We start from the raw sequence: 12,346 nt of genomic DNA on the forward strand, positions 1-12,346 counted from the left end.
ACTCTCCCCCATTCTCCTTAGGACAACACCCCCCTTCACATTTTTATTTATTTATTTCCATTTCTAGAAATCATTAAAAAAAATCCCTCTAGGGTTATCCCACTCTCCTTGCTGCATCCAAGAGCAGAGATGGGTCAATGCAGCAGTAAACTACAAGAAGGGAGAAAATCCTATTCCCCTGATCAGTTAATTACCCCCACCTCCCGCACACAACAGCCAATCTCCCAACACCACGGAACAGCTCTGAGAGAACAGAATTGCTGACATGATTGGGTTCTTGATGCTGCTGGGAGCAGGGGGCTTCTCAGGGCATGTGCCCTCAAAGTTTTGGCTCTGTGGGGTTGGGAGTTAGATTGGCTCAGCTAGCACCCATGCCCAACACCTTGTGCTACTGACAGCGGTGGCTGTGGGCATTGATGCTGGGCCTCTCCTTTTGGAAAGATGCTGTGGTCTTCTCAAAGGAACACTCACCTCCAGAAATACTGTGTGGAGCTCAAACCCCCATTGTGTTCCTGAGATGAGAGAGATTGCTAGGGACATGTTCCTTCACATCCTGGCCCATGTCAGAGGGGAGAAAATGAAAAGGGAGATTCTTAAGCACCTTCGGCAAGTCACTTTGCGCTTAATTCTACAACCTTTACTCACAATGAATGCATGTGAGCAGTTTCATTGATGTCAAAAGGATGACTACCATGACTAACTGCTAACCAATGTGGGTAAGTGTTGCAGAATTGGACCCTTCATCAATCACTCTGTGCCTTAGCCTCCTCATCTGTACCATCGTTGTGACAATCATGCCTACTTTCCAGGGGTCCTGAGAGACTTAATTCATTAATATTTCTTAAGTGTGTTGAAAGCCTGGGATGGAAGACACTATACATTCAAAGTATTATTATAATGTAGCCTAAAACTATATTCTCCCTCCCTCACCTTCATTCATCTTCTACGCTGACAGTTTCATGCTAGGGAATTCATTTCTAATCCAATTCTCTACAGTTTGACTATCATTTAGGTAACAACCTCTGATTAGATGCAGTTTTATTTGTCTTTATTTATTTATCTTTACAAAATCTTTTGTTTGCATGTTGGGCTGTGATTTCTGCCAGCAATGTATACTACATCTGGAGAGTGCAGGTGAAGATTCAGCTCTACATAGGAGTGGATATTAGCAGGGATCAGTAATTGCAAGCACATTTTCTGCTTGAATGATGTAATCTTTTAAATTAGTCATAAAGCAACAGGCCAGACGGCTGCAATGGAAGCATCCTTATATGGGAGATGAAAGCTAAAACTAAGGCCACTAGACTAACGTGCTCCATGAAGATTCCACGCTATAGGATGGATTTAGGGTGTCTCCAGGAATTTCTGGTATTTCCCAAGTTTTCTGCAGTATTTAAGGTTTCATTTAAAAAAAACATCTTTTAGCTCATCTGGTTGTGAAGATAACCTTACAAGGTGAACCAATGCAATGCCAGAATTCTGATTCTACCAATCTTACCCACTCTAAGTAATATTGTAATGGGACTACTTATGAAGAAGTAAAGGATTATTCAGCATTGGTAAGAGTGGCAGAATTGGGTCCCCTCAATGATCTCCTAAAGCCTAATCCCTTTGAGTTACTGAACACCTTCAGCACTCTGCAGGATTCGATCGTTAGTGCTTCTGGAATATACAGACATAATGAAACAATAGCTTTAAGATTATACTGAACTGCCTTATTCATCTGAAGAGAACTAACCAAAATGTTATTTCTGAGACCTAATAACTAATTAAAGGCAACATGGTTAACTACTTCTTCATTGCTTTCAGCAGCAGTAGCCAGTTAAAGTGCTTTAATTCAAGGTAGCTGGATTCATCTGAAAAGAAATAATGTTAAAAGATATATAGATACAAATATGTAATGAAAGTGATAGAGGGGGGTGCTTTAAGAAAACTGCAAGATATCTGGGTGAAGCGCATGCAAAGCACTGAGAGACTGTAAAATCTCTGGCCTAAAATCTCCAGAGAGGAAAATAAGATCTCATTCGACATTGGGTTGTGTGGGATTATAATTATTATTATATTTTTTAAATTTTAAAACAAGTCCTGGTAAAATAAAAAGTAAACCTCACTAAAACCATTAATTAATTATATAAATAGTTTATTTGGTGACTTTTTGAGTTTTCACATATTTGGAATAAATTTGTTTAAAAATATCCCAAAGATTTCCAAAAAAAACTCACAACTCACAGCACACAATGGGAAATTTCACACATGTTTGCAGAAGTTCCTGCAGCTTCCCACTTGCCTTAGTCAAGGCTTGTGGGTCCAGGCACCAGACTAGATGTAAATAATAATGTCGCCAGTAGATGTCAATTAATTGATAGACCAAGTTTCCATAAGACCCAGGAACAGAATAAATCTTTAGTATTAATTGTGGAAGATAAATGCCTAAAAACAGCCTCCCTTATAAGAAAATGATGAGGGGCTTTAGGAGCTACCATAATACAATAATGAATAAAGGACAAAAAGTCCAAAATCATGATACAACATAAATATTTATATTTATGTTGACTAGGAAAAAAGCAGAAAAATAAAAATCTTTAAATATAAAAAATAGTCCTAGATACTTTCTGAATAGAAAGCAATGAACAATTTGAATTGCCTAAACATACAGACATTTAATGAGAGCATATTATTAAGATAAATGTGCTCATATTTTCAAGGCACTATTCCAAATATATTTGCTGTGATTAAAAATAAACCTTCAGGGTCTTTTGCATCTACAGTCCAGGGTAGATCAACAAAAGGCCCTAAAAATGTATTTGTACTTCATGATATGTATGCAGATGGATGGCTGAGATAAACTGCACAGACATAAACAACAATGGAATGTCACTGAGGTTCTGCATGCCATCAAGCAGAGACGTGGAATACTTACCACATTGTACAGGCCGATGCACCATCGCTCAAATAATATCTGCCCAGAAAATCCATTAACAAATGCAAACCAAAGCTGAAACAGAAGAAAGTTACACAAAACTTTAGATCAATATTGCTCTAAATGTTTCCATATATTGAAGAGGACAGAAGGGCGTGGAATGTGGACCACCATCTGGAGACAGCTGCTTAGTGTGCTCTAAAAATAATTATCAGCAGTGTCACACAGTTGTTCTCTTTTAAAGTCCTGTATTTTAAATAGTGCTACAGTACTGCTTATTTATATTAGATCACTAAGGTGATGGAGCAATTTGTAGTATTAGCATCATTACACTTAAAAAAAAAAGATTCCTAAAACTATTTAAAGACACTTTACTACTGACAAATTGTTAACATACTCAAAGTTAGAAGCTAACCTGGTTTCCATCACAGCCTGGCAAGTGTTAGAAATTTCATGGTAATCATGTTCTGAAGTTTTGTTTGTAATGTCCCATTTGACACAATCTGGATAAAAACAGCACCGCTGTAATTCTAGGAAAATCTTAGAAACTATTGCAACCAGAATGCTATGCTGCTTTGCAAGTTCTACCTAGAAATGATGAGGCGCCAGCTTCCTTGACTTTACTTCTTATATTGCTTAACCAACTTCTTGACGTGTTTAAGCACACATACCAGGTGCAATGCACAGTGCAGATGAGGGGAGAGAAAAGAGAGAGATGAAGCAGCATTCAAATCCCCTAATTTCCATAAGCAACACCTCCATTCCAACAGGACATCCACTAGACAATATCCTCCTGGCCTCACCTCGAGAACCCACCCTGCACAAAACCAGCAGAAACCTGCCTCTCCAATAGCACCCCGGCATCAGAACCCAGCCACTGATTTCTTGACTAAAGGATTGTGGTAGAATTGCAAACGATTGAGATGAGAAATCATAGCTGGTTTGGGGGTCTCAGATGGAAAAAGTCTGAGAACCTCTTCTCTTGAGATGAAACAAGTACGGCTAATTTACTGAAACATATTCCCAGATCTTTGGCAATGGTGATCCAGGAATTTGTGACCTTCAGGCTTCTTTTCTATAATTCACTTTAGTTTTGAACCAAAATGCTGACCCCAGAGACAATCAGTTCAGAATATAGCAGTCCATCTGTCTACTCAGCAACAACAGCCCAATATTCAGCTCAGTTTTCTGGAACCCCAATGAACGGAGTCAACTTCAAGGGTTTGGTTGCAAGACTCAAAGCTCTCCATGACACTGGCCCAAGCTACTTAAGGAATCATCACTGACTCTGAGACCTCCCATGGCAGCTACAGTGCTGTGTGAAAAGGGAAATGTCAGCCCCTTGGGCATAGGTGAGACAGGGCTTTTTCTGTAGCTGGCCCTTGACTAAGACACTCATTTTGGACAAAAGAAAAAAAAACTGCATAGCTCATTTCTTTGATTTAGATTTCCCACAATAAAAGAATTCTTACCAGTAAAGTGAGGAAAGAAAACATAAAATCCTGTGGAATATTTAACTTACATGATACTACGATACAATGAAGAGCAACACAGGATAGACAGACAGACGAACAAAAAGTAACAGCTTTACCTTCTGAAGAACAGCACCTCACCTCTATTACCAACTGCTTCTTACCTAGCAATACTGGTCCATGCAAGACTTTTTAAAATCTTCACTGAAAGGTTTACATAGTATCACTTAGTAGACAAGTTAGTAGAAAACTGAGGTGGGGTGTTTCTGACTCTTCCAACCCTTGAAAAGGTTGGCTCTGACTTTGCTATACAAATATAATTTGTAGCATTTTATTAAGTTTCTTGGACTTACGTTATCAGTTGCAGGTGCTGGAAGTTTTATGAGAAAAATCAAAATCTTTTCAAACCTCATCCAAGCCTAAAAAGCATCTTTTATTGAAATAATCATGTGTTGGATAATCAAATGCACTTGTTTCAAGGGAAATACTATTTAGATGGGCAAGAACGAACAAAAACACAGATTAAAAAAATATTTTGGTACTTTAAAGTCCAAACTTGACTGAATTTTCCTTTTAGCAGGATCCACACAGGTAAAACTGAATCAAAATGAGAACATGCTGTATTTTCAATGCTTACACAAACTTACTTGCATTACACTCTTTCTAAACATGAGCCGGAGTTGTATGCTTATGACACACTATAAAATAATGGTCATGCTTGTCTTTTGCAGGGTTTCACACTAGCAAATGCCAATCAACACAACGAAGAATTCATGGTCCATTTCCTTAATATCTTATGTCAAGGACCACATATCATGGAGTCTCAGTGTAAAATAATATACACATATATTTATTCTGAAGCTGACATAAGCCATACATTGTCACGTGTAGTTTGTTAAATACTATTTGTTTTTACAGACTATGTATTACTTTTTGAGGTTATGGAAAAAAATCCTCCTTCTTAATGTTCTTGTTAACAAGAAATACTAAATACAGCTGAAGCCGTGCAAGCTACAACTAGCCATGCTTGACTCAGACTTGGTGAGTCGCTAGGAAAACTTGCCAAGTCTGCCTGGATTGCCAAGCTCCTGGGGTTTGCAGTGCTTGGGTATAGTCCTGCTATGAGCAAATGGACCCAATGTTATTAAATGGCTTTTCTGAATGGGAAAAGAACCGTTCTTTTCAATTTAACTGTTGCCTGACTGCCAAAAAAAGTTGAAACACATTATTTATAATTCAGCTATAAAAAAAATACATTCAAGGAACACAAGAAGTCTGACTTTAATGCAAGGAAATTCAGACCTAAGACTGAAAATCCAGGCTGACACACTATTATTACCTTACCTTATTATGACTAATATTGCAGAGATCTGAGATCTCTAGGTAATGTTACGTATCATATTTTCTGCAATACCCAAAAATGAAGCGTGTTTGGAAAAATGGAGCACATTAAAGACAAAGACACAGTATATATTTTCAGGCTGCATCTTCATATGTAATGACTCTCACTTTTGAAAAACTCTGTGCCAACTGTACGTGGGCACTTGCACACTAAAAAGTTGGACCAACTCTTCATTGTACCATTGACAGATGGTAACAACTTTGTCAATACTGATTTGAGCTGGATGCAAGCTGGTGATTTAAAGGGGAAAAGCTCAATATTCCATTACCAATATCCGGAGCCACACAGTCCATCCAGTTGCTTGGGAGTGTATTTTAAGGCTTGGTCTACACTTACCTCTGCGATTCGGCGGCAGTCAACGGGAGTTACGCAAAGTATGCAAAGACTGCTGTGCTTCTCTTCTGCGCACCGTCTTCACTGCACTGCGCCGATGGGAACTGCGTTCCCATTGACGCAGCACTATGCCACTTGCGGGAGTGGATTAATAACATCGATTTCTGAATCAACTGAGCGGGTCTTCACTGACCGTTCAGTCAATCCAGATAAGTCAATCTGATGGTGGCATCTTTGTCGCCGTCAGTGTAGACATAGCCCAAGAAAAGAGCAAGTGATATTTTCAGAAAATGTTCTCACTCCAGTAAGTTTGAAGGCAATTCAAATTGCATTTTATTGCCTTATATGCATAATTATTACTTCAACATTAATGCTTGAAATAGTAGGAACTAATTTATTTAAGCGCTTTAAGGCAAGGGGATAGCAAATCATCTATTCTAAATGTGTATATTTATGATGTCTTGATAATAGACAGCTTAACGAGTACTAGAAATGTTTTCCCAATCCTGCTAAAGGGCATGGAAAGCTAATATAGTCAAGGTATCAACAATTGCTACAGGCACCAATTACAGCCAGATGCCTTTACCATATAGAGATGAGTAAAATTCTCAAAATATCCTCTCTTAACACACACATTTTGCATGCTCTTACCAAATAAGCTCATTTACAGTTTGCCTAATAAAGCAGGTTTATGTATCTCATATGCAATTCATTAATAATGTATCCTGATTAAAATCCTCTTTGTTCCAGATGTATCTCTCAATGCAAGGCTCTAATTCCTGCTCAAGTGTGCACAGCCCTATTATAATCCCTTCATTAGAGTATGTATGGCACCAATTTTATAATATAAGTCTTTTTAATGCGAGCTGACAGTGTAGGCATGGCTTCCTGAGATTCACTTGAATTGCCAAGGAATATTTTCTTGCTATTTTTCTTTGCTTCTTAACTGTTAAAAAGAGAAATAAAATTGTTTTTCTTTCAACAGTTGTTAAACAATTTTTTTCTGACCCAACCCACGCTAAGCAGATATCATTTAAAATTAAAGCCATCTCTAACTTTTTCTGCCAATTTCCCAATTATTCCAAGTTTTAATCTGCTTTTTTCTTATATATGACTAGGAATTATACAGCAAGAGTTGGTCAGATAAATAACTTATAAGGATATAGAAGCAATCTCAATAGTAGATATTTCTTAATTTTTAACACTAATATATTAAAAAATATCCTGAACAGATATTATTCCTTCTATTGCTGACTTAATTTTAAGACTATAGTTGATATCTTAGTATACTGGAATACAGAGATGCACCATTTTGGTGTTTCATCCCTCTCTGCTTATACAGAGAGAGACACTCAGAAATCTACTATTTTTCTCTCAATCATATTGCTTATATGCCTTCTCTTCTAAACATGAGCACTGAACACTGTAAATATCTGGGTCCCTCTCATCATGGAAGACATGCACTCACCAGCAAAACCCAACAGAAGTCAATGGGAGTTATGTCTCACATGCAAGGCAAGCCCCTGAAGGATCTGTTACTCACCTGTGCTATTACGACTCAGTTGGCCTCATTATCATCATATTGTTAGAGTGCCTAAAAGCACGGTCAGGATCAGGGCCTCATTGTATTGGGCACAGTATGAAAACATGAGACATGGAATGGTATTTGGGATACGTACTGCTAGAGAATCCTTTTCTGTGGTGAAATCTGCTTAGGGGTCTTGCGGCATTGCATTGCTAAGTGGAGGAAGAAAATAACAGTAGGGGAAATCTGATATAGTTCAACATCTGTGAGAAATCCTCTAAGAAATGTTACTTACTGTAACTGTGGTTCTTCAAGATGTGATGTAGATATATATTCCACTTAGGTGTGTGTGTGCCCAGCGTACCAGAACTGGAGAATTTTGCCTAGCAGTACCCATAGGGCTGGTTCACACTGACGGCGCGGTACGGCGGCATTCGACGGGAGTTACGCAAACTACACAGAGTAGTTTGTGTAACTGATGTCGACTGCTCAGCTTCCCTTCTGCGTGTTGTTCACACTGTGCTGAGCCGACAGGAACAGCGTTCCCGTCAACTCAGCGCTACTTGAGGGGGTGGACTCACTCAGTCGATTTCCTGATCGATTGAGCAGGTCTCACTGACCGCTCAATCGAACCTGAAAGATCGATCTGGCGGTGGCGATTTTGCCTCTGTCAGTGTAAACGTAGCCACAGAGGGGAGGCACTTGTGCCTTATGACTGGAGCCCTTCCCCAAACTATCTGAGGCAGTGCCGCCCTGATCCCCCTCAGTTCAGTCACGTCAATAGCCCAGGGACCAGACTCTGATGCAGAAGGGATGGAGGGTGGGTCATGCAACATACATCTGCATCACATCTCGAAGAAGCCGAGTTACAGTAAGTAACTGTTTCTTCTTCTTTGAGTAGATGCATCCATGTATTCCACTTAGGTGACTCACAACCAGTACCCCAGGGAGCGAGGCTCAGTGTCTATTTAAACAAGCACCGCAGAACCACTTTCCCAACGTTTGCATCTTGCTCTGGATGCCGCAGTAATGGCATAATGGTTCGTAAACATATGTATCGATGACCATGTGGCAGCCCTGCAAATATCCAACACTGAGATGTCACTTAACAATGCTACTGACATAGCTTGAGCACTCATAGAATGAGCCTGCATGAGAGGGCATAGTTGAAGCTACTTCATTTGCAATCTGGATGCAGGAATTTATCAACTTGAGAGTGTCTGCGAGGAGACTGCTTGTCCCTTCATATGGTCTGTATATGACATAGATGAGGTGAAGCCCAAAAGGGTTTAGTTCTCTCCAGATAAAAGGCCAGACATCTTCTGACATCCAGTGTGTGAAGATGTTGCTCCCCTGGCAATGAACGCAGCTTAGAGAAAACAGAGGCATGTATTTTTAAATGAAACTGAAAGACCACTTTAGACACAAATTTAGGTGCAATTGCAGCATCACATTGTCTTTGAAGAATTATGTGTAGGGAAACACTGCCATCAAATGCAACCCATGCTCCATACACTCTCCTTGCAGATGTTATCGCCATGAAGATTGTGTTATTGACATAAGAAAGGAATGGGCCAGATGCCAGAGTATCGAACTGAGATCCCATGAGAGCTGCTAAGACCATGCTGAGGTCTCACAAGGGAACTGGTTCCCACCCCAGCGGATGGAGACCAAGGTTTCCTTTGAAGAATCTTGTCACCATGGTATTGGAAAATGGAAAACACTGATCTTCCATGAATGGGTAGATGAAAGGCTGAGATCAGTGCTAGGTGTGCCCTCAACAAGCTAAGCGTAACGCCTAACAATTGAAGATGCAGCAAATTCTCCAAGATGTCTTGGATACTAGTCAGGGTTGGCTGAACTCCAAAGGCCAATAACCACATTGAAAAAAATACTTCTGCTCTACTGAATGGGCCACCCAGGGAGAGGTTTTCTGCTACTGAATAGGACCTGAAGAACAGCCAACGAGCATTGCTCTTCCTCCTCATTCAATCATAGAACAGCTATGCTGTGAGATGCAGAGAGCTGAGTGCGGGATGCAGAGTGCAACCGAGATTCTGTGTGAGCAGGTCAGAGTGAAGAGGAAGGGATATAGGAGGCTGAATTGACAGAGAGAGAAGGTCATAAAACAAGTACTGCCTCGGCTATGCTGGGGCAATGAGGATAAGCTTGGCCCAATCCGTTTTCACCTTGAGGATGACCTGTGGAATTGTTGAGATAGGAGGAAAAGCATACAGGAGAGCCAACTGCCTGCTGAGATGGAAGATGTCAGTCAGGGAGTGTGGACTGAGGCCCCCTCAAGAGCAGAACAGGTGGTACCCTGTAGTGAACAGGTCAATGACTGGGATGTCCCATGTTGCAAAAAAAGATGACTTGCAGAACACTGGGTTTCAGCGACCACTCGTGATTCAAGGAAAAATTCCTGATGAGATGGTCTGTGAGATGTGATCAGCTATTGGAGTGAGACTCTAATTGATGCAGAACTGCCATAACCTGATCTCCTCTTGGTGGAGCACCCTGGAGAGTGCTCCCCCTTGTCTATTCACATAATATATTGTGGTGGTATTTTTGGTAAGTTTATGAACTACCAAATCCTTGATATGGTCTAGGAAAATGAGACAAGCATTGTAGATGGCCCAAACCTCCAAGACATTGATATGCAGTGGAGTATCCTACTCTGACCACAGGCCTTGAACCTTCAGCAACCCCAAATGTTTTGCCCCACCTATCAGGGAGGCGTCAGCAACAACAGCCCTGGTTGATAAGAGCCAGATGAAGGGAATGACTTGACACACATTTCCCTGAACTGTCCACTGCTGCAAGGAGTACAGGATTGACAGAAAGAGGTGGACCAACTTGTCCAGGAGGTGAAGGGCTGGATGGTAAACAGTCCTGAGCCACATTTGCAAAGGGTGAAGGCACAACCATGCAAACTAACCATCTGCATGCATGCAAACATGGGGCCTAAGACACATCCAAACTGTGGTGGAAAGTTGAGACTGCAGACCGAGACAAAGGTGGCGAATTGTCTGGAAATGGTCCATCAGCAGAAATGCTCTCAAACTCAGTGTCTATTAGGAACCCAATGAACTCTATCTTCTGAGTGGGAACCAATGTTGACTTTCCTGTGGTTAGAATGAGACTGAGACAGTCGAGAAAGCACAGTGTAATGTGTATATGAGAAAGGATTTCCTCCCTGGACTGGCCCCTGAGCAGCCAATCATACAGATATGGGAAGACATGGATTCTCTTCTTCATGAGGCATGCTTTCACCATGGCCATACATTTGCTAAAAATCCTATAGGTGGAAGTCAGCCCAAAAGGAAGGATTGTGTACTGAAAATGGCAGTGAAATTTTTCAGCTGAATAGTTCGTCCACTGAAAAATGCAGTTTGTTCAACCTCAAAATATTTGTGAATTTGACACTGAAACTTTGACACTACTCAGAAATATGAATGACAACAAATTTCTAATATGAATGCCAACGAATAGTCAATGCTAAGGAAACCATGTCTGAATGATTCTGTTGCCTGGTGGCTAGGGCACTCACCTTGTCTATAGCAGACCCAAGTTCAAGTTCCTACTCAGATGACTACTTACTTATTTATATACAGTGAAACAGATTCCACAGAAGCTACCACCCACCCGCGCTGGGCTCCGCACCTCTCCCACCCCCCTTGCGCAGAACTGAGCCCAGATGCTTCTCGCCCACCGGTGCTGGGCTCTGTGCCTCCCCCTGCTCCCGGGGAGCGGAGCCCAGCTGTGACTACCCCCATGCTAGGCTCTGCGCTTCCCCGCCAGCCAGAGCTGCCCAACTGCTCTCACTGGTGGGGATCCAGCCTAGCTGCGGCTACCCACCCCGGCACTGGGCTCTGTGCCTCCCTCACCCACCTTGTGAGCCTCCTTCGCCCACCTGAGCCCAGCGGCAGCTCGCCCCCCAGCGCTTGGCTCCGCACCTCTCCCCATTCCTGCCTCGGTGTCGAAGCAGGATGCATGGCCTATTTGATCAGGTGCTGTATCAGGCGAAGGTCCCTAGCCACTCGAGTCCATATCATAAACGATCTATAGCTCAAACATCGCTCCTTAATGTAGGCCTCATACAACCACAGGAAGCACCGCGTATGGGGATTGTTGTTGGGGATTGCTCCCCAACACAATGTACAATACTAAAACTCCAGTTAGGGCATCACAGGGGAATATTTACCTAAATGCAACTAACACTAATCTAAGGGTACTACTAACTATATACATCTAGAAAAAATGCTCAACTAGTGAGAGAATATGAGGTTAAGACCACACAGAGCTCCCACGAGCCGTAAGAAGGAACTGAGGGAGGTCAGGATGGCACCACCTAATATAGCCAGGGGAGGAGCTGTGGCAGCAAGGCATGAGCACAGCCCCTCTATATGTATTGCTAGGCAAAATTCTACGCTAGGCAAACACACACTTAAGCGTAATACACGGCTGCATTTACTCAAAGAAGAACTATTGGTGATCAGAGACAGCATTTAGTGGATGAGTCAGACAAAACAAATACATTGATAAAATAATAAAGAAGCCACTTTTCTATCAAAACACTCTGCATGTCCAAATCCCGAAGAGGGCCAATTCATGCCTTTGTTCTTCTGCACCAAGTAAACTGAATTCTATGGAGTTTACTGGTAACATCTGTCAGATAAGATACTAAAAACATA

The 12,346-nt window shown here is 41.4% G+C and overlaps 1 protein-coding gene across 2 annotated transcripts in view; it reads right to left on the reverse strand.

The window, feature by feature from the left end:
* The window catches only part of ATP8A2 (ATPase phospholipid transporting 8A2), a 523,365-nt gene that overhangs the window by 136,638 nt on the left and 374,381 nt on the right, over positions 1-12,346 (reverse strand). Inside the window, exon 27 of one of the 2 annotated variants that reach the window (XM_067562893.1) lies at positions 2,921-2,995. The exons of the other annotated variant lie outside the window; for it this stretch is intronic. Within the exon in view, the coding sequence (XP_067418994.1) occupies positions 2,921-2,995 (75 nt within the window). The remainder of the gene's footprint in view (positions 1-2,920; positions 2,996-12,346) is intronic. 2 annotated transcript variants of the gene reach the window in all.

The sequence above is a fragment of the Emydura macquarii genome, unplaced genomic scaffold (genome assembly GCF_026122565.2).
Source record: "Emydura macquarii macquarii isolate MOO-44397 ecotype Brisbane River unplaced genomic scaffold, CSIRO-AGI_Emac_v2 contig_2473, whole genome shotgun sequence".
In the NCBI taxonomy this organism is placed as follows: Eukaryota; Metazoa; Chordata; order Testudines; family Chelidae; genus Emydura; species Emydura macquarii.